Source organism: Penicillium psychrosexuale, assembly GCF_028828465.1.
Source record: "Penicillium psychrosexuale strain IBT 29551 chromosome Unknown utg000002l, whole genome shotgun sequence".
NCBI classification, from domain to species: Eukaryota; Fungi; Ascomycota; class Eurotiomycetes; order Eurotiales; family Aspergillaceae; genus Penicillium; species Penicillium psychrosexuale.
Genome location: NW_026643187.1, coordinates 6,553,878 through 6,576,062, shown reverse-complemented (window position 1 = coordinate 6,576,062; position 22,185 = coordinate 6,553,878). Strand labels below are relative to the sequence as shown.

At 48.1% G+C, this 22,185-nt stretch overlaps 7 protein-coding genes across 7 annotated transcripts; 3 read left to right on the top strand and 4 right to left on the bottom strand.

The window, feature by feature from the left end:
* Positions 1–5,689: 5,689 nt before the first annotated feature.
* On the top strand, positions 5,690–7,344 carry N7518_003606 (uncharacterized protein; the record flags this gene model as incomplete). The annotated part of the gene is made up of 2 exons (XM_057184533.1): positions 5,690–7,069; positions 7,135–7,344. 2 exons carry the CDS (start codon positions 5,690–5,692, stop codon positions 7,342–7,344), a joined length of 1,590 nt encoding a protein of 529 aa, XP_057045983.1.
* A 909-nt stretch (positions 7,345–8,253) lies between these two features.
* Positions 8,254–8,640, bottom strand: N7518_003605 (uncharacterized protein; the record flags this gene model as incomplete). The annotated part of the gene is made up of 1 exon (XM_057184532.1): positions 8,254–8,640. One exon carries the CDS (start codon positions 8,638–8,640, stop codon positions 8,254–8,256), a length of 387 nt encoding a protein of 128 aa, XP_057045982.1.
* Positions 8,641–10,664: 2,024 nt separating this feature from the next.
* N7518_003604 (D-mandelate dehydrogenase-like dehydrogenase) lies at positions 10,665–11,779 on the top strand (the record flags this gene model as incomplete). Its single annotated transcript, XM_057184531.1, has 2 exons — positions 10,665–10,971; positions 11,040–11,779. The coding sequence occupies 2 exons, from the start codon at positions 10,665–10,667 to the stop codon at positions 11,777–11,779; spliced, it is 1,047 nt and encodes a 348-aa protein (XP_057045981.1).
* Positions 11,780–12,200: 421 nt separating this feature from the next.
* N7518_003603 (uncharacterized protein) lies at positions 12,201–12,494 on the top strand (the record flags this gene model as incomplete). Its single annotated transcript, XM_057184530.1, has 1 exon — positions 12,201–12,494. One exon carries the CDS (start codon positions 12,201–12,203, stop codon positions 12,492–12,494), a length of 294 nt encoding a protein of 97 aa, XP_057045980.1.
* A 342-nt stretch (positions 12,495–12,836) lies between these two features.
* Positions 12,837–13,557, bottom strand: N7518_003602 (LITAF-like zinc ribbon domain-containing protein; the record flags this gene model as incomplete). The annotated part of the gene is made up of 3 exons (XM_057184529.1): positions 12,837–13,068; positions 13,132–13,341; positions 13,388–13,557. The coding sequence occupies 3 exons, from the start codon at positions 13,555–13,557 to the stop codon at positions 12,837–12,839; spliced, it is 612 nt and encodes a 203-aa protein (XP_057045979.1).
* A 1,474-nt stretch (positions 13,558–15,031) lies between these two features.
* N7518_003601 (uncharacterized protein) lies at positions 15,032–16,155 on the bottom strand (the record flags this gene model as incomplete). The annotated part of the gene is made up of 2 exons (XM_057184528.1): positions 15,032–15,982; positions 16,030–16,155. 2 exons carry the CDS (start codon positions 16,153–16,155, stop codon positions 15,032–15,034), a joined length of 1,077 nt encoding a protein of 358 aa, XP_057045978.1.
* A 448-nt stretch (positions 16,156–16,603) lies between these two features.
* On the bottom strand, positions 16,604–18,638 carry zfpA (uncharacterized protein; the record flags this gene model as incomplete). Its single annotated transcript, XM_057184527.1, has 2 exons — positions 16,604–18,048; positions 18,101–18,638. 2 exons carry the CDS (start codon positions 18,636–18,638, stop codon positions 16,604–16,606), a joined length of 1,983 nt encoding a protein of 660 aa, XP_057045977.1.
* Positions 18,639–22,185: the final 3,547 nt, after the last annotated feature.

Genomic DNA, 22,185 nt, shown 5'->3' with positions numbered 1-22,185 from the left:
CACACTCCAACGGATAAGCTCAGTCTGTCAATCAACGGCTGAGATTCAGGTGTGATACTATACAGCTATTCTGCCTTGTCGAAACGTTGGCGGCCATCAAGGCCCCAGGGACGCCAAGCCTATCGAGAATGCAGCAACCTTAGCGGGTTTCACACCCCACTATACATGATCCCGATATATCAGTCAACCCTGGCAGCTAAGCAACTCTAGAAAGCCAGCTTCTAGTCTGGTTTCGGATTGTCTGGCCAAGATCAAGCTCGTTGGGCACTCATGCGACGTCACCGTTATGTGTCTTACCGCTCTGCATATGACTTAATCTCTTCAAAATACGATGACTTTCCCACATTGCTCCTGGTGGACTACTTGCACTTGATTTCCAACTTGTAACACCAGTCCCTTCACTCTGAACAGCCATCGCACCATCCTCCAACCGTTAACGCAAGCAGTCTGGCGCGTTCATTCTGAAGTTGAGATGCGGACGGTCAAAGGGGGTTCTTGCATTCCCTAGGAATCGGATTACACAGCACCACCTCCGCGTGGGCCTTATGCTGCTCATCATTGGAGAAATGGTTCATTCGAGCACTTAAATTGTCAACAAGACGGTGCGGCCGTCCGATTGTACTATCTGTTCGTTTGCCTATGTTTTCTCCTATTATTTCCTTCACCAATTCTCACATTATATGTTTTTCACACATCTCGCGCAGCCATCCCAACCTCCCTTTTTAATGGTGTTTACCTGCATCTACCATGTCCTAGTGGGAAGGTCCTAAGTGTCATACCGTAAATATTGGATAAGCCATTAGTTAATCCGTACTCTTATTGCATGCACTATATTCTATGTAGTCTTTCATATGGAAGTTTCTAGTAGTTCGGTGCGTCCAACTAACTTCCCTGGAAGTCGTTTTCTCTCCTTACTTCAAAATCCAAAATAGGCAATTGAGCAGCATGGACATTTTTAACCTCCGTTTCCTCCAATGGAGATACAATGTCTGGATGGTTTTGAATTTTCCAACTACATCTCGAACTTCCAGTTATTTGCCGTTGATCTTCTGCATTGATAGTGGAGGTCATGATGCTGAGCATTTTGATATCAATGAAGTATCTGAATCCTATATTCTTGCCTTTATGGGAAAAGTTCGGCCAACATTGTGGAGCGGCAGGAAGTGTGCTCCTGTGTGTACAGTGATCGCCATCCTATTCGGGGACCGAAGACTCATTGCATCCGGCATAGGCACTGAATTGGTCAAGGACTACGAGCAATGCTTCAGCTTTTTGAGGGGAAGATAGTAATTGTGCAGTACGATGAGAGCCCAGATGCCATAAGTCTGGAAATACTCATGAGTAAGTTCACTGAATACGAAAGACGTCGCCACAAACTGGCCTGAATTGGCATGTACCCCAGGTGAACTTCACGATATCAATGCTTAAATTATTGACCCGAGTATTTGGACCGCGTCAGTGCCCCGACCATGTATGGATTGGCTAGGCTTCTTATTCTTTAAAGGTATTAGAAGACTATACAGGCTGTCTTATGTGGTTTGCGGCCGAGTTCCCTCTACCTTTCCAAAAAGAGGAAGAGCAAATCGACCCAGAGACTCTATTGCCATCAGGATTACTTAACTCTTGGTTTTAGGAACATGTAATCGATAAGCAGCCCAACATGTACCGCTTTTATTTCGTTGATATATAAAATGTAGGATGGGATATCTAGCTTCGTTTCTATTTATAAATTTCAAAATACAGGGGTGTTGGTTACTACTCCGACTGCTGGAGGCAGCCGAAGAGTGTAAGTGTTGTTATCATCTTCCGAAATCATTGTGACAATGGCGAATTTATATATCCTAAAGTTGCGCCTTCTTTAGAAACTGAGATAAGGGTTGACTTCATGAATCTCACGTCTCTCTTATGCTTAAAGAGGTCGCAGATTCTCACAGGTACTTCGAACTTTACGCCATTTTAAAGATGCTACAGGACTGGTTAGGACATATTTCCGAGAATTCATTTCATCCGGATTTCCCACTAGTTCTGGCTGAAAAACAAGAGATCATTGTGCTTAGCATCCACAAACTTCCGAATATATATCAAGCTGGTTGCATTTATGTGATCAACTGTTGATATCCTTCTTTCGGTTTTTACTGATCTATTGATAACTGAAACGATGTGTTTTGCTCCCCAGTTCGCAATATACTATTTGCTGTCTCAACATCTCATTGCCTTACCCGATAATTTCCCATCTGCGCACTCTGCACTCTGCACGCCGCACGTTCATGATCTCCCCGAAGATACTGTACGCTTCGACTGGGGCTGCGAACCGGTGATTTCATACCACAATCTAATTACATTCAAGCTACTCTCTATTGACCGACTCTTTGACTGGTTAATATCCCGGAACGACGCAGCCGGCCGACGGAAGCGGGAATGCGACGGGGAGTTCAAACGTCTGGCCTCTGCGCCGGGGATGGCCGTCACCAATTCCTTCTTTATGGCATTTCATACCGGCAAATCTTATAATATAAGCTCTACAGGGGTGCTTAATCAAATAGATAACATGTTTTCTATTGCGATTGCCTCGATGTCTTTGTATGGCATTTTCCCCTGCGTTGCATTATATGGCGCTGGGCTGATCTATAGTAAACAACCACTTTCCCCATTGAGAGCAGGAAACTAGGGGAACTGATAATCTTGTCCCCTGCTCAAGTCCGGATCCATGAGAACATCTCCCCGGCACCCCATAGAAGATGAAGAAATACCACCAGCTCTAGGAGCTATAATTCAAAATCTCCTACTTCCCGAAACCTTTGGTGGGAGGTAAAATATTATGAAACAAAATCTAACAATGTGTCACATATTATCTTTTCCAGTGGGAGTTGTTAGCGCAGTAACCGCCACAGTGCATAGCTACATGCCAGCAAGCCACCTGAAATGCAGTCGGCTGGATGTTGCTTCCAACTTGGAATTGAGTCTTATGTCTCAATCAGAAACCCCGATTCCTGGCCTACGACAAGCAAGGATTTCCCTGTTAGGAAGGAAGCCGAGTCTTCATTTGTGAACAAGAATCTCCCAGTTTCTATGTCACATTTCCAAATTATCATAAGTTGTAGGCTTTGTTTCTGTTTTTAGCAAAGCAGCTAATGCACCTCAACTTGTTGATCTACTTGGCATTTTTAGTGCCAAAAATCAGAGATAAACTACACTAAGGCACGCTAAAGTACCTACCCACCACCCCGGTATCTGGGATCCCTGAAGCCCTAATTCAGCCAATCAATACCCAAAAGACAACGAACGGGCAACCAACAGGCTGCCGAGAGATCCCTTTTAAATTAGACAACACCAACCTCTTTTTGCTTTTTTGATAGGTTCTTTCCGACTTGATTTGGTTCTCCGCCGATCATCCCTCCACTGTTCGTGTCAACACAACTCACCGTCCTGTCTTTTCCATCCCCTTCCCCAGATTTGTTTCGGATTTTACGGGTCTTGATGCTGTCTCATAGGATAAATCATCGGGTAATGGTATTTATGGAATAATAATAAGATCCGTAAATATGATCCGCATATGCGGGAATCGAAGCATAGCGTTCGATCGAGCACCTGGAACCTGGAAACGAGATAAATCCCAAACCACCTCCGCGGTAACTCTGCGAAGCTGTAACACTAACAGAAACATTGCCTCAAAGAAAGGAAATTTCCTCGGGGCTTTCCCACAGAATCAGGAGCTGAGGTCCTCCCCCTAGCCAGGGGACCGGACGGAATCTTTGCGCGTTCGTGCTGCTGCAGGCTCGTTTTTGATCCCTTCGGTTTCAACGCCACCTAGGCCACCCCAGCGGTCGTTAACGAAGCTTCTTTTGAATGGGTCCGTCTTTAGACGGTGGAGATCCGGGGAAAAGGGGCTCGGGAGTTTTTCTGTTGAGTTCACCGTGTTAGTTGTATGCTCTCGGCAGTTGTGGAAGCTAATGACATATTTTGCTTTGAACGTTCAATGTACCTAATTATAGCTTTACTATATTCCAAATCCCAACAGAAAATATCCTGGCTAGGATCTTGTCGATCTTTAACACTGCATTTCGTAAGGCCCGATGAACTCATCTTGGCATTAGTATTGGGCGATAGAGCCTCAAAGACTAGATAGCTCACGTCAGTCGGCAAGTTCCTGTCCAACCAGCTCCAACCAGGAAATTGCTTCTACCGCTATGGTGTTTACATTGCTTTTTCTCAAGCAGGTTGGACTGGGCCCCTTGATCTGATTGGCCCGGATGCCACTTAGGCTTCCCCAGAAGCTCTCTGTGGCTACCCGGTCAGGATGGAACATTCCCGAGCCACCGCCAAATCATGGAGCTTTAGACGGTTTGTCAATCAGGTAGACCCACAGACGGGCGTAGCTCTATTAGGTTGTACATGGTGGAGATCAGCAATGCTAGGACCGTTGCCAACGGGGATGCAGTTCCGGGGCCAATTCACCCAACCCTCAGGATAGGATGAAATGTAGACATCGAGGGCAAAAAAAAAATATCGAACGGAGATATATTAACTTGGGCCTAACGGCCGGGAACGAAGATCTTCTTCAGGAAGCCGTCGAGAATACAACCCGTCCACTATTCGCTCCCGTTTCACATATTTTCTAGACATACATTCACCTCCGACAGTATCGAGGGCTAAATCAAGACATGACGCTAGACAATAGAGGAAAGATCTGAAACGTTCGGCAAGTGGATCATAGTTACGACCGGGGTCCAGCTGATTTACAGACCTGAGATTTCCGACCTGGCTAGGGTTCAGAAGTCTTGAGACCAACCCATGTCTATACTTCTCTTTGTTTCTCCCCGTCTCCTACATGCCTAGAACAGGCCGACAGTCCTCTTGCTCATCTAGTAACTGCACGGGCCTCAATTGAGATTAAACGGGCCGAGAAGTCGAAATGAGCTGGGATGATAGACATGGTTCATGTACACTGGTTAGATCCATTCATGCTGTCTATTAAAAGACCCGGAAAATATGGCTCCCTAGTCTCGCTGTATCTCCTCGTAAATTGATATAAACTTGATCAATTCCATCCCTTATCCTCGACTTCCAACTTCTATACTGTCTCTCAAACAATCTCTCCGTGTTGGCAATCTACCTGCGATATAACCCTACAGCAATCTGAAGCTTCACCTCCTTTCTCTTAAGGTTATTACCGATATATCTGAGACTGCATTGCATCCAACGGCTCGACTTACAGCCTGATCCTTACCCATATTGATCTCTCAAGTCGAACAGCCGTGCCGTTTCGAAGTATAGCTACTCTTGAGAGCCACTAGAGGCTTTTGTCTGCTCATCAAGGTCACAAGAAGAGATTTTGCCCTACTCTTCACTCGTGACATCGCCTTCTAGTAGTCTACGGCGTGCTATCATATGCATACGGTAAGTGATGCCCAATCAGTTCTTACCGTGCTGGTGAAACCTCTCCATATAAACAAAGCACTAACCTCCATAACGGTCAACCCTGCAGGTCTCCTCGATTTCTCCACATTATCCGGTGTGTACTGGCCGACAAAGAGGAAATCTCCGGGATAGCGGTCGTCCACACCCAGTGACAACCCGTGTACAACATTCGCCAGCAATTGCGGTGAAGCGTGGAAGACAATAGCCGTCTAAAACTGGGCAATACTCTTCTGAATCCTTTTAATCTTTTTATTTTCAATTTTCTCCATCTATGGTCGACATGGCAGACGTGCTGGCTATTCCTGGGGTGCCAGAGCCATGGATGGCGTACCCGAAGGAGTATACTTGCTCTTCGGCATTTGGCGATTATGATAAACAGCTTTCCTCCTCCCCTACCGACTGGTATTCGATCTTCTACCCCTCCACATCAGCTTCCTCTCTGAACTTTCATTTGCTACATCACCCTCCCCCAACAATACAACATCGTCCTCGAAAGCTTGCTAGAACCATGATGAATCACAATCGCTTGCCAGGTAACTCCATGCCTCTTGCGGAGAACAGGCGCTACATGCCTCACCATGTGGAGGATCCTCGCACAGCTGTGTATTCGCAGGGCGCGTCTCCTTTCACGACTCGGCTAGACCTCAACAGTGCGAACTCAAGCAACGGAAGCACTTATTGTGAATCCGATCTTGAATCACTTGAGCACTTTGACGAGCCATTCACCACGCGCACTGTTGAAACACACACTGGGCTTGCTCACCCAGCACCACAGGGCAAAATGTTCACGATGGCTAGCAATTCCTTCCTTCTAGGCACTGGGGAAACACCTTCTCTTTCATCCTTTGAAATCCCAGATGTCAAAATGGACGAGCAGCCTTTTTCCACCACCCAATTCAACTTCCAGAACCCGACTCTCGCCAACTTCCCCACGGGAAGACAGATCGATCCCCACTCATCCATCACTCCTCAGAACACAAAGCCGCTGAACTATGGTGGAAGTATCCAATGGCTTATCTCTCAACCAATCAACACAAATGAGGCTTGGTATCCCACGCCTGACCTCACTAGCCCACCAGAAGACAGCTGGCATACACAGGATGGTTATAATTTACCTTGGCCGGCCACCAATGCATACAACTACCCAGCCGAATACAATGAACCCGAGCCAAGGAATGGACTGCCCATGGAGCCTTTTGGGCCTGCGCCTCTGTCTTTGGGCCCGAATAGTCCCATGGGCTACATGTCCCATTTGCAAGATTCTGGACCCTACCAAATCACCGGTGGTCCCGAGTATCAACCTGGACTGCATCGAAACGCTCCAACACAGCCACCTGTCTCCGACACAGAATACGAATCCCCGGACCAGAACCCAGCAAGCAGCTTCAGTCCATCCTTCTCCGTCTCAACCACCGAAGGACGGTCCCGCCAGCAGAGCGAAGAAGAACAAGGCGGGACCGAAGCTACGGTGCAGGACATTTATGAGAGAAACGCATTTCTCATAGACTGCAAGCACCGGGGGCTGTCATACAAGGAGATCAAGCGATTGGGCGGGTTCAAGGAGGCGGAGTCCACGCTACGAGGCCGATACCGCACTCTCACTAAGTCGAAAGACCAGCGGGTGCGAAAGCCCACATGGCATGATCGGGACGTGAGTTATGAACTGTTCTTCCATTCTTCTATGATAATATAGACTGACATGATCCATTCTCATAGCTCCAACTCCTTTGCCAAGCTGTCACAATTTACGCAGAGAGGCACGACACTTATAACTCGCTGCCCAATGCCGGGTTGAACGTGAACGAGCCGCCAAAGGTATCTTGGAAGAAGGTTTCCGATCACATATGGGCGAATGGGGGATCCTACCATTTTGGCAATGCCACATGCAAGAAGAAGTGGTGCGAGATTCACGACATCACCATTTGACCCGATGTTGGTTTAAGGTTAAACGCGGGTTCTTTTGTTCTTCTATTCTTTAATCCATTTATTCTTATCTTATTTCTTTTTCTTCTGATATGTAATGTATCTTGGCGAGCGCGCGTGTACTGTTTGTTATATTTGTATTCAGCTGGTCTGAGTCTCTGTGCTGTAGCGTTCCTTCTGTATTATTTCCCGCTTGATTGCCTTTCTGTATATTGGAGTACAATGTTTTATTAATGACGAAGACTAGACGAGTCTAGTTGGTGTCCGCCTTACTGGATACGCAACATCCCCCTTACAGATCTCACATTCACCCTTGATTGATGTAGAATTGTTGATGATGACGCGCCGTACTGCAATGGTTGAAAAGACTCGAACTTTCCTTGGTTACTCAAGCCATGCCTAGCAATCTCACGAAGTTTTGGAATTGCTACTTCGCGAGCACTTTGGTGAATCCATCAGCGATATTCTGCTTGGTATCGGCTCTGAGGATGTTGACGTGCCCTTGGGCAACTGCATTCTTAACAAAGAGGTATCTTAGCACCAACTACCTTGTGGCCGACTTGCCACCCTTCTTCGTAAGCAGTAGCTGTGAGTTGATGTTATCCGTGAATATGACCGTGGGATCTGGCCTCGGCAGACCAAGTGAACCTGCAACTTTGCTTAGCCACATTGCGTCTCTTGATGGTTGGTCAAGCGCACACTATTCTGCGATTTTTGTTGACTTGGCTGTAATCGTTTGTTTCTTCGTTGACCAAGTCACTGCTATATGTAATTAAAAGTACATTGCAATGTACTAGCTGATATCCGATGCGATAAATCCATATTTTCATTGGGATCTACTTGCACAGAATCCGCTCACTCAACCTCGGTTTGAGGAGGGGGTGTGGCATGATTTTAGGTTGTAAATAAGTATCAAGCGTCATGTACAGCCATCACCATGAGGTCAAAAGTGAGAAGCAATGCAAGATTGGACCTTGTCGCCTTTCTAGCGCTGATTGTTTTGGCGGTTATCTTTGAATCATGGAATCTTTCAAATCCAGCTGTCAGTCCAAGATGAAGCAGGAATGTCTCGAGGAGAACGTCTCTTGTGACCTTGATACGACATAGCTGGAATCCGAGCAGTAGCTTGGAGTCTTTATTTGAGGTTTTTGTCCAGAATATCTTTGCGGTCGAGCATGACCACCAGTAAAATGAGAGTAGGATGGATTCGGAGGGATCATAATTTCCGGTCGAGATTGAGGACTCGGTGTCGGTGTAGGAGGAGGAGGTGGTGGTGGTATGTGAGGTTGATTCCGCCATCTCAGTTAAATGTCACTGCATAGTTGAGGCTGGATGGGTTGGAGGGTTGGAAGCATCAGAGCAGTGAAGTCAGTCAAAAGAGTCTTAATTATCGGCCTTTAGCAGGATTCGTGGAATGTAGGAAGATGCAGAAATCCAAGGGATATGTTGTATAAATAAAGAGTAGTTTTTATAAAGCCATCGCACCGGAAGAGGAGATAGTTGGTAAGGTCAAATAGAAAATGAGTATAGTTAAAAGGTGAGAGTGCCAAAGTAGAACATGAAAATGATAGAAAATGATAGGAAAAGAGTCAAAGTGAGCAAATTGATGATACTCTGAGTGATAGACAAGTGAGATGAATGTCAAAGAGTATCAGATACCCTATATAATAACTTATATTTGCCTTATAAGAATAAGAGTTAATATATAATTGTAAGCATTAAATGCCAAATTACTACTTAAGGCTCTTATTTATATATCACTACTAGTCAAAATATCCTCATCCACGGCACTTGCAGTCGATGATCCTCTCATCACTGTAGTGTGCCGTAGCTTGTTTCGATCGAACCAGCAAAATCCCAGCCACCTATCATGGAGGAAGGCGGCTGAGCACATCTGGGCGAATGGGGATCATATCAGATGTTACTGTCATCAGGGATCAGGACATGATCGATCTCCCCACAGAAATTTGGAAGGTCTTCTTCCACAACGATTATTCCCATGAGCAACTTTATGACTTTGTCGATGTCTCCAATCATAAAGTTCTCAATCCATGGACAGATGCCCCGATACGAACACGAGAATGGCAGAAGGTCGAGATGTGCGACCGAACATCTCGAAGCTTATGATAAGTTTATCGAAGCATTCAGGCAGAATCTCAAGTCTCTAGCCACTATTGAGAAAATTCGCCTACTCGATTTCACTTTCTCCTATCCTCCTTCTACCACCTCTTTACAAGCTATGGCGCACTGCAGTGATGAACGGATTTCGTCCTATTCTTATTCGCCTTACCTTGCTGTCCTAGCCCCTTCCCTAATCTACTCTCAAGGGATGGTCTGCCTCAACTGTTTGACAGACAAGCTGGACCACAACAGTGAAGCCCCTAGTGGAAACGGAATAACCAAACTGCAGACTCACGCAAGGCTTCTGTTTACCCAGAGATGAGATGTATGTCTACAATTGTGTGGCACACAATGCTCAACGAGACAGTCTCTGCCTGGATTAAGCGATGAATCCCCTGGATCCTGCGAATAAAGGTCAAGGATGATACTACCCGGTATGTCCTGCTGTTTTATCTCCCTTCAAGACGCCTCATGTCGACAATGTCATTTCTTTCTTGCTCATGTCTTCTGTTCATCTTGCTTTACGTGGAATACCCTTTGCATCCTCATGTCCCTATGATAAGGACCAACCAGGAAGATTTAAAATCTTCCAAAAAAGCCCCTGTTGTCCAATTCTATTCGTTTTTCATGGTTTGCTGCAATTATGAAACTGTTCTTCCATTCTTCTATGAAATATAGACTGACAGAATCCTTCTCATAGATCCAACTCCTTTGCCAAGCCGTCACTATTAACACAGAAAGCCACGACAAGCTAGATATAAGCGAACCAAAGGACATACTGGAGAGTGTAATGGAAGCCAAAGCGATTAGAAGGACGGTCCCGCAGCAGAGCGAAGAAGAATGGGCTCAGAATCAGGACAATCTTCCATATTCATCTCCATTGAAAAATAACGATCTTACCTCTCCTTGGCCTTTCATCTAGACTTGAATAATTACCTCGGTGGTTGGTGTCGGATTTCATTAGCCGGGAGATCGATACCCGCTCAATAGCCGTGGCGTAGAATAGCAATAGCCGCAACAAACATCAACAAGAGAATCGGAAAAGAGATATTTAACTAATTCCACATTGCCAGCTTAGAAAATGAGATTTTGATAAAAGTTCTACAATTTTCCATGTACTAGTTGTCCATTAACCTCATCAAATACCCCCAAACCCTATTCCAACCACCGATCCGATCTATACAACCCAAAATCCACCCAAAATGACCAAACCAATTGTCCTTCACCTCGGCGATGACATCCGCTGGAATCACGACCAATACAGCAAGTTCCAAGATGTCTTCGAGATCCGCCGGTCCTACAGCATGTCTCGGCCGGAGTTTATCCGAGCCCTGAAAGAGCGCCAATTCGGCGATTTCTTCGCCATCTACCGCCCATTCTGGAATACCGGTGGCGAGATGGGGAACTGGGATGAGGAGCTCATCTCACTGCTACCAGATTCCTGCAAGGTCTACGCCAGTGCAGGGGCTGGATTTGACTGGGTTGATACCGCAGCTTTGGCGAAGAAAGGTATGTATACAACAAAGCGATCGGAAAGCAGCATATAAGGAGAAATAGCTAATGATTCCATTGTATAGGAGTGGTTTACTGCAACGCTGCAGCAGCATGCACAGAATCCGTCGCGGATGCCGCAATCTGGCTCATAATCTCCACATTCCGCCTGTTCTCTTGGTCACACATTGCCGCACGCACACTGGATGTCGATGCATTTGTCGACGCAAACCGCAATCTAGCAATGGTCTCACACAACCCCAACGGACACACACTTGGAATCATTGGCTTCGGCCAGATCGGCAGGCGTACTGCCGAGAAGGCCTTCCTAGCCTTGAACATGAAGATTCACTATTACGACATCGTGCAGATGCCCGCACAGCTAGAAGCCGTCTCGAAGGCAACATACCATAAGACCATGGACAGTCTCCTTGCTGTTTCAGACTGTGTCATGGTTGCAACGCCGTTTAGCGGGGAGACACTCCTCAATGCATCTCTGCTGGCAAAGATGAAGGACGGCTCGCGACTGATTAATATCGCCCGTGGCAAGTTGCTCGATGAGAACGCCCTTGTTGACGCACTGAAGAGTGGTAAGCTTGCTGCTGCGGGCTTGGATGTGCACTACAATGAGCCGCGCGTTAGCCCGGAGCTTGCAAGCATGAAGAATGTTGAGATGATGTCGCACAATGCTGGTGCTTCTGTGGACTCACATATCGGATTTGAGAGGTTGGGTATGGAGAATATTACTGCTTTCTATCAAACTGGAAAGGCTGTTACGCCTGTCAATGCGCACCTAGTCGCCAAAGCGACGGGCTCAAAGCTATAGTGTTGGATCTGAATGTCATCATTGTTCGTTGTCATCTTCCTCCTCGACGTTCTACTCAACGCCGAGCCTGTAGTATGTTCCGGGCCCTCTGCTCGACGCCGACCCATGTCGCGGTTTGGCTTAAGGCGACGGCGTGACTATTTATTTCTCGATCTTGTGAAAAACTTCTTTCGTTCTTACGTCCGTGTGTTCCATCAATCCCATCACACTGCATCATCACAACTGCATCTCCAACCATCCCAACCTTCTTCCATCTCATCAAGCGTGTGTAGTATAACACCACGCCCACCCACATCCTTCATACTCCTCCCACCGGTATCTCCCCACCGCAAGGTATGCAAACAAACCCATGAGACACGTGACCGTCTCATCATATATATTACCCCAATTGACAACATGCTAACCTTCCTTCCTACACAGCATGAGCCAGCACTCCGGTGTGGCCTTGGGGGCCCCCTGGGACCCCTACCGTCACGCCTTCGAGGTTGGCATCATCAACCTCAAGGACAGCATCGACCGTCGTGCCGTCCTGGCAAACACCATCCCGCTCGATTGCGAGGCAATCGAGGCTCTCAGCACACACATCTGGGAGACCAAGATTGAGTTTGCGAGGGTCATTCGCAACTTCCACGACCCCCTCGGGGCTGCCATGCTGGCTGACCTGTTCCAGCGGCTGATTGGCACCATGCCCAATGCCGATGGGGTGATCCCCTGAGGGGGTCGTGGTGTTAGGTTCCGGGCCCTGGCCTGTGTAAGGTGGCTGGTCCATCTTGCATGGGTCAGGTATGAATGAAATTCAGATTCTTGTTCACAATTTCTTTCATTAAGAGTAAAGTAACGTCAATTTAAGAGTAAGTAGAGGTATTAAACGACCTAGTAGTTTCTTTATATCTAGTCCCATCTTATATGCGTCAGGGCATGGATGAAATTCAAATGCTTCGTCACGACTTATCTTTCATTAATAATAGTAAAGTAACGCGGATCTCAGAGTAAACAAAGGTATCAAGCAAAGCAGTCCATTCCTTATCCGTCACTCCTCAACATATACATCGTCACCCTAGTTCTTCATAACCGCCTGCGGAGGCTGAATGAACCCCGGTGCTTGAATAATTGCCTGAGGGGAGTCCGGTCCAAACGTTTGTACCTCTCCTTCATCTTCATGCGGATGTATAGCAACCTTCGCGCCGCAATTTGGACAGAAGTGATGCGAGTCATGACACAGCTCCATGCAGAATGGTAGGCATGCACAGCAGATTCCGCCGAAGATACAACAGCACACTGCGGCCATACTAAAGTGAGAGATAGGATCGTTAGAAGTGAGACCAAGGTGAAGCGGGGATAGACAAACTCACGATGTGGCGCTAGTGCTCTCCTTGTTCACTATGGTCTGGACCTCGTGGAAGCAAAAAGGACAGCAGATCCATCCGGGCTTTTCACCAAGTTGGGCTAGTGGGATAACCCTGTGAGCGGCTGGGACTTGTAGGCCGGTTGGGACGGCTTTCTCGTTGGTTTGTGGTAATGTCGCTGCCGGTGCAGGTGCTGTGATTGCGTCTTTCTGGTGTCTGGTTTTGTTGGCTTGGGCTGCTTTCTTTGGATCGGGATGCATACTCATCGTATTGTGGGGGAGGTCCACTCTCCGCGGGTATGATCGCCATTGGGTCGGCTACCGGCAATGATCTTGTTGTGGTAGTTGGTTCAACTGTAGTATCTGGTGTTGGCGTTGGCTCAGCGGCCGTAGCCGGTGTAATAGCCACTGTTGATTCTTCGTTGTTTTCCATGATAAATAGTCCGCCTGTGGTTTGTTAGGTGAGAAAGAATCTGATCAATGAGCGCAAGGCGTCTTTTTAAATGTCGATAGAGTCAACTGTGGGGTCCAATTCTATACGAGAACACGGGCGGATCAAGGGCAATGTGAGGCTATAGCACCATAAACGGCCTAGCAAAAGCGTGCAAAAGCGTCCAGGCTGCCAATAAAGGAGGCCAACGGAAATCAGAACGAAGTTTGGCCAATCAAGGCGGATTTATACAGATCACATGCTTTGCGCCCGGTCACAGCCCCCTGGTTAGCTCGTAGTGAGCTTCCTTAGAGTCATCCAGTCTGTTGGTGCCATGCAACTTGGCAGGCAAGTGTTTCACTTTGTGTCTGGGCAACTGGTTTTTTTGTGAAGTCTGATTGGAAATGGGCTTTCCTACCAGAATAACTCACCTGTAGTTAACTACATATTGACTAAAGTGAACTTGGGAATATGGCCGCTAATATCAACCCAGTATCACATCCAGCACGCTTACGCCCGAAGGCCAGGATTAACGGCCAATGAAATCGACGCCTTCTCGCACGATGCACGCTACCTAATAACTCGAGCCTCAGTGGCCATTAGGCTGCAGAATGTGAATAGATCCCGAGCTTCCCGATAAGTCAGACTGTTATTCTATGCCTCATGACTTACATCGGTATGACCTTTTCAATCAGATCTACCAAAATACCGTGGAGAAAGCTATATCGCCTGAAAGCTTGGCTATCAGCCTTACTTGTAGCAATCTCCGCTCTCTGAACTCGAATCCTTCTACGATCAAGTTGACAGGTAAATGTGGCTTCCGCTATTACGTACGACATTCCCAGAGCCTTCCTTTCCAGGCAAGGGCTTATTTGCTTCTTCTGCGGCTTCTGCCCTTGTTTCACATCATGGCTCCGTGGCTTGTAAACAGTCTCATGTGCAGTTCATGCCATCCACTAATAAAGCCAGAACTGAGAAAATGAATCTCACCGTTCGCTTTTTCCGACATGAGTCTGGCGCATGGCCCGGCACTGCATGTCTAATGGTCCGTTTCCCTCTTTCTGGATACATCCGAATAAAGGAAACATGTCTCTGAATTACGGTGGCTTTGGTATTAGCGTTATTTGCTTTTCCCCGTGTTGGCTCCCTGTGTTGTTGCGCCATGGTCTGTCTTCAAGTTTCTTGATAAACGGATGGAAGAAACACCTTCGGACAGCCTGTCATTCCTGTGGCTACCATTGTTGCTTCCCAGCAATAGGCCTTTTTCTAACTTGTTCTGCTACACATAACTTTTCTCCATATAGATGCATATCTATTAAGCAATCATGACATGATTATTTCAATCTCTCATGGATAGGAGAAAAATAAGCATCAATTCAAGCTATAAATCAAGCTATAAATCAAGCAATTCCATTGGGTATCCAATTCTAGCATGCAAGTAGTCTACCCATCGTAGCTATACACCCCCAGCAAGCCCTCAAAGCGACGGACCCCGAGAATCCGTCCGCGGATACCCAATCGTAGCAAGCACCTGCGTCAAATGCTCCGGATTCTCCCGCAAAGCATCCCACTCGCCCTCAGCCTTAACCATCAGCGTCGCAGCCAGGATCGTGCCATTCAGCGAGAGCACGCCGTGGTCCGCGATCTCGCGCGCGGCGACACTGTCAGCGTCAACGGGGACAGTCGCCGTCTCCTGTCTGCGCGGACAGATCATCATCGTCGAGCGCGTCATGGCCAGGTTGTAGCTTATGCACGCTCGTCCGTGTGTGGGCAGCGGCTCGGTGTCCTGGCTCGGTGTTCGTCCGCGCGTCGCTGCCGCAGCGGCCCGGTAGAGGGTTATGTATATGTCGTGCAGGGTTTCGGCGGAGGGATTTGGCGGGATTGGGAGGGCGAAGTGCGCGATGGGGAGGCCGGGGAGGTGCTGGAACTTGGGTGTTGGTGTTGGTGTTGGGGAGGGGGAGGTTGGTTGGGGGGTTTGTTGCGTGAGGAGGTCGATCAGTGGGGACCAGGAGTCCGAGCCTGGCTGGCGCATTGCTTCGACGGGGAGGAATTGGAGGTGGCGGTGGGCTTGGCTTGCGCCGCTGTCGTCGCCGGAGTTGAAGAAGGCGAAGAGGCTCTTCGAGCTGTTGGAGTTGGATCCATCGCTGTCCGTGTTCCAGGCTTTCAGAACCTCGTATGTAGCTTCTAGATCAGCCTTGTCGAGGATGTCCGTCTGCGCCTGCCAGTCATTTGTCACGAGGAGGAAGTGGTTCGGGATGACGGGGAATTTGTTGATGATGAGGTTGTAGGCGGGGTTCTCGGGCGGGAACTGGGCGATCAGAAGCTCCGGACATGGGTTCTGGAAGGGATCGAACTTTGGCGTTTTCGGGCCATTGTCCTTGAGATTGGAGGGTTTCTTTGCGAGGGCCGGGCAGTAGCGGAGTTGGTACTGCATGCAGGTTAGAACCGTCGTGGTCGGGTCTCAGCGTCACTCACCGATATTCCTGCGGCATTGATGATGGAGAGATGAGTTGAGGAGAAGACGAGATGGCCGCTATCTCGAGCAGCTGTAAAACGTCTTGCGACCAGAGTGGACAGATGTTCTGAGAGTCCCAATTGCATCGTGGAGGTTGGATGGGGTAAACACCGGGGAAGATGGCAGAACATGGGGGTGAAGATCGGTAGGTGGGGGTCTATGGCACTCTTATATCTTTTCTACTTCAGACCTATACTTGCTGTTAAAGAATTCAAGACATTTGAAGATAGAATGTTTTTTGTTTTCAATTCAGACACTCATTCCTAGTCCCCAATTAATAGTGTCTTGGTACGAATCCCGCCAGCGGGATCAGGCATGAAGCCACGAGACCAGCCTGGACAGAAACAGAAACAGAAAACAAAGAACGAAAGTCATTAGGTGTCAGTCCCAAGGTATCATCCATAATCCGTAATCAGACAAATCGCTCGTCAAGACGCCACTGCTGTACGGAAACATGAAACATGAAAGAAATACACGAAAGGTCCCAAAGGTAGGTGAGAGTAAGGAGTAGGAGAAAAGACAGAAGAAAGTCGTTTAAGCCATTAATTCATTGAGCGAAAGCTCGTCATCATGAGACAGTTCCGGCAATAGCATCGCCGGCTGACCCATAATGTAAGGCGAAGGACCGTTCAACCAAGGACCACGCTCCTCCTCTGTGGCACTCAGCACGCCCTCAGCGCGCTTCAAAGTCTCGACGTCCAGATCGGTAACGTAGGCATCCCGGTTGGTACCGTCGCCCGCACCACCGAGCAGTCTCAGACGGACCTCGAACTCGTTATTGAGCATCATCTCGTCTTTCCACAGACGGCGCTGGCCATCAAAAACACACAGCACGCGCTTCTTCGTCTTCATGGTGCTGCTGGGACAGCCCCAGGACTGGGGGTAGTTGCCGCGGTTATTGCGACGGCGGGTTACGACAGCGCGGGCGGGCTTGGAGACATTCTTGGAGACTGCATTTCCGGAGCCGATAATCGGACGCGAGGCGGGAATGTTGCTCTTCGAGGATCTGGGTTTCGTCTTCAGGCCGCGCCAGCTGGCGGGATCTTGGGTATCGTCGTCTTCTTGGTCTTCGTAATCGTCGAATAATTGCTCGACCGGGCCGGGCACGTCGAGGAGTTGGTGCTTCTCCATGGTCTTCTTCACCTCCTCGTCTGACGCGACCTCTGCCAGGCGCTGCTGGTTGATTGCCTCGGAGGGCTCTTCTTGTTGCACGACACGGAGAACGCAGTCGTCCAGATGCTCGTAGAAGTCCTGTGCGTTGCTGAAGGTCGCTGAGCAGGTCGAACACTTTCCTGTCGCGTCGGGGCTATAGTTGGTGCCCTTCTTTAATCCGGGGCTGCGCTTCCGGCAGTTCGGCGGGGTCTGTTCCACGCCGTGGACGGAGGTCAGGTGGCGCTTGAAAACGTCTGCGCGGTTGAAGCTCTTTTCCGCGGGGGAGCCGGATCCCGGGCAGAAGCCGCATACCATTGTTCCTTTGTAGTGGGTCAGGGTGTGGCGGTTCTTGTCGTACTTGCGCGCGAAGCCCTTGATGTGGTACTCGCAGTTCAGAATCGGGCACTTCTCGGGTCGCTCTGACTGGTGAGTCAACATGTGGGCTTTCAGATCTTTGAAGACGCGGCCACAGTCGGGGTGTGGGCAGCGCCCTTTCTCCTTAATTTCTTCGTCCGGTTCGATGCTGCTCAGCGCCGGGCTGTGTTGCGAGCGTCGGGAATGAATTGAGGAAATGGACGACCGTCGGTCATAGATGGAGAGCGGTCGTGAATGCGACCTGTGTGGGACCATGAGGGGAGATAGCCCATTGTGCTGCATTGCGGGTGAGTGGTGCTCTGTAAGATCATTATATGAGAGAGGTGAAGGAGCGGGAGAGTGGGAGATGTAGTTCGGTGGCACGTTCGAGTAGGAAGAGGTGGGTTGGTCGGGGTATGAGATAGTCGGGGTAATTCCAGGCCCTTGTTGCGTCGGTTGAATCAATGAGGGATCTGAATGCATTGTTAGTACACCAGACGGTTTGCGATTGATCTCAAGACGTACCGACAAAAGGGTCCGGGAATTTCTCTTGATAGGGCATATCCATGTCCAACATACTTCCCATGTATTCCTGCGAGAAAAGGTCGTCCATGACTGCGGCTGGTAGACCCAATCCGTGGTTCGTATTCACCCAATTCTCCTGAAATGCCTGCGCCGTTCCCGAGTATGGCGATCCCATCGCCGAAGAAGATGCGCTCGCAATGGACTGCCCGGAGGCAGACCCGGTGGAAATATATGGCTCTGCGGAGTGAGACGCGGAGAGCGAAGGCGGTGTGGCTGGTATAGAAGAGAAATAGGTAGGATTGTGCAGATCTGCGGACTCCAGCAAAGGGTGGGTATCGTAGTAGGAATTGGAAGCAGTGGGCATATCGTGGCCGTGTGCGTAGTTGGGGAGACTCTCAAGGGAAAAGGAGAACATGGAGGGATCCATCATGGGATCGAAGTATAGCTGTTTCGGCCGGGCAGCTTCGACAGCCATCATCTTGGACCGGGCGTGGAAGGGAAAGAGGGTGAAATCAGGGTTGGATTCAAAAGTGGTCATCTCCTTGATTGTGAATGCAATGCGCGAGGGCGATCCTAACAAAGCCAGCTGGTCAGTACATGCTGTCTCGAGATTTTTCGTTGCGACGCATGGACATACCGGTGATAAGGTTCCTGGGTGAGATCGCGGCCCGCTCGGCTAACCAAACACGCCAGCCACGAAGAGGCAACGTGCGCAATTGACAGAGAGAATCGGATTCTTATGCACGGAGGTAAGGAGGTAGATTATGATATCGCAAGGCAGGGAGGTCACAGCAAGTTGTAACTCCACAGACGCGGTAGCGAGGCAAGATCGACAAAGGAGGCGAAGAAGGTTAAACAAGCGTATCCGGAAGTGGTCGAGGGATGCGCTGGATTGAGTCAATGATTTAAATCCGTACCAGAGGGGAGAAGAGGGTATTATAGATGTTGAGGAGATTGTTAAATGGTGACGATGGGCCCGCCCTACAGTAGTTAGTTATAGTCTTGTCTATAATTATATTTTATTTAAAAAGTGAAAATAGGAAAAGGAAAATGGAATTGAAATAAATGAAATGAAAATGAAATGAAAATCATAAAAAAACACTTCACATAGTAAAAAGCAAATATCGAATAAATAAATAATAATCCAGTAACCATTACATACCATTACATACTGTATCTCTGGCACGAACCGGTTGAACGTGGCTGTGAACATGGACAGGGAAACTTAGGGCCCCTCCTTCGGGTTATTAGGCTTAACCAGATGAGTAATCACTGTTAATTAACTAACTAGTCATGTGCCCTTACCTACTGCTTGTGTACACTCTATTTTCTACTCCGTACAGCTGCACGGTACCCATATATCGACGCCATAAGCTCAGCCTTCGTCAGGCATGTCTATGCTGTCAACAGTCAATATAACCCACTATCTCCGCATGGTTAGTACCTTCTGGGTTCTGACAGCTCGTCTGGCTTTATCCACTCTTGCCTCACTCTGCCCTACGGGGTACATATGATCCCCGAATATAACCCCGAATACGGAGTATTTATCCCGGAATTATCTCCATAATTATCTCCGGGAATATTAGTTTTTCAAAAGTACTTTAACCGAAGAGATCGTCCATCGGGTTCGTGGAAACCGATCGATGGCGCATTGTGCACAGCTGCGACGGAGTAGGGTAGTCCTCTTCAAATTATACTTTTGACGATAGGAGAAGCTCCTGTCAGAAAGTCGACCGTCGCACAAGGAGCCACCTCGGGTTCTAGGAGCCACCTATATAATCAAATGTTACCTATATGATTAATTGTTTACCCTGTCGTCGGCATCTCCGTTCTGCAAAGTAGAGCTTCCCCGAGGCTTGGCGCTATGGCCCCTTTTCCCCCAAAAATAAATTTTTAACCTCTCTTCGGCATTGTATATAGGCCTAAACTACTTTTGAACTAGCTTCTATGCAATGGATCAGTGGACAACACAGTTGAACACACTGTACAGTGTAAGGATCGCCTTTCATGATTACCGAGAAGGACTAGTGGGCGGGACCGATACGAACTCACCCGACGCTAAGGAAGCCCACCGAGCCCTCGGAGAGCCTTTCAGAGATCTGATTGGAGAGTATTTAGCAAGCCCTCATTTTCCTGTTCGTTGGGTTGGCACACATGGACCAATCACCCTTCCGGGCACGCGGTCGGCCTGCCAAGTTATGGAGGAGATGGGGTCCCGTCACGGATCGACCGAATTCATGGGAACCGATTGTATTTGTACGAGTATGTGTACAACATAACTATGTGTTCTTCTAACATTCCTTATATTCCCTTTCCTTCTCATAGAAAAAGGAAAGTTATCAGATCTGAGTCTATTGCATTGTCTCCTTATCTTAGTTTATCTGAAAACAATTCCGTCCGCTCTTTCTCTGGGTCAGAATTTGGTGCAAAAGAGTGGAACGGGTACGGAGTCTGCCTCTGACTGCCGAGATACGAAGTATGGAGTAAAGGATAGACAGATGTAGATCCTCTGATTTCCGAGGCTGCCGTTCAAGAGCCGCATTCTTTAGTGATCGCGATGTGGCCTGCTTCCAAGGTCCCCTGGTTGCCTTTTACGTCATTTGACTGGAGGAAGTAACTAACTAGGTGTTACCTCCTTGAGTACTGTAGTGTCAATCTGTCGACGGCATGGGTTTTATATGTATAGATGATCTGTATGTTGTACACCCCTTGATGATCTGATCACCAGGTTGCATATCCGAAGAACCCAATGGTGGGTCTACCCAAAATGGAAAGAACGTCAATTAATTTTTTCTCGGATGCACGGTGATAAACTGACATTTCCCAATTTTCAGTCCGAGATTCGGATGCAGGTTAATCTGTACGATCCAATCCCTCAATCCTTCAAGATCTCTGGGTTTATTATATACCGAACAACACCATGGTGATATAGGAGACGAAGGAACCCAATCTCGGCCCTACCCTCCGCATTTCCGATGACATCTTAGATCATCTAGATCCAGATCATCTACATTAATTACACCATAGCCCTAGCTAGCCCAAGGGATAACAGTGCGAGCTGTCACTCGGAGCGTCCGTGTTAGGGACTAAAGCCAACTAGCGCCACATATGCCCAAGCCACAACAGACCCGCGTGAGTGAGTCCCAATCATAAGCGAGCGAAGGCGTTCATGCGATTCGTCCGTAGCCAAACAACATGGGGCAGTCGATCCACATCCCTGAATTGAGGCGCAGCTGGATAAATTACAGCGCTGACGGGGAGTTCGTATGTTGTATTTATCGGCGATCCCGGTGGTAACATCCCCTTTTTTAATGGGGCTATCCTATCCACCCTTAGTCATATGCACAGTCTAAATTCTGATGCGAGACTGGAGTAATGAAGTCATATCTGGCCTGTGTTGATTTGACCGATTCTTTGCCTTGCTTAGCCTAGTTAACTGCGGTCGGCATACAACATACCATACGTGCATTTGCCTTGCACCAGTTTGACACATGTACATACCCGGGCAATGATATATATATATATAGTTAGGGCGCTTACTATTGGCCATAATTCTTTGATTGTTAATCAAAGATATATCATATGCATAGTATGTAACTATAACTGTTAGACTGATTTCAACGCCCATGTCAAACATATACCTAAAACGTCCTCAGGCGCATTAGCCAGTCAGCACCGAGAAGTGCCCGTTGATTGAGATTATCGCTCCTTCATGCTGGAGGGCCCTGAACTCGCTCTCGCTCTCACACTTTTGGCCCCCAACATGGTGGATATTTCCATTTCACTGAAACGCTGAAACGTAACTCAAGCCTTTGAATCTGACATTCTAGGCTCTTCTATCGTTTGAGGATATCAATAATTCTCCACTCAGCTGTCACCTCGGCGTCGGGCCATAGATCCGACTGCGTAGTTACTGAGATAATTTATATGCCGAAGGGAGGCCGATCCGGCGACCCCGAGACTTCCTATGGACTTGCATATCCAGATTAAAAATACGACGATCAAGAGGCTCTTAGTTAACCTAGCCTTAACGCGATCCTCCCAAATTGTCGGAAAGAGATACCCCATACGGGAAATCGGTGCCA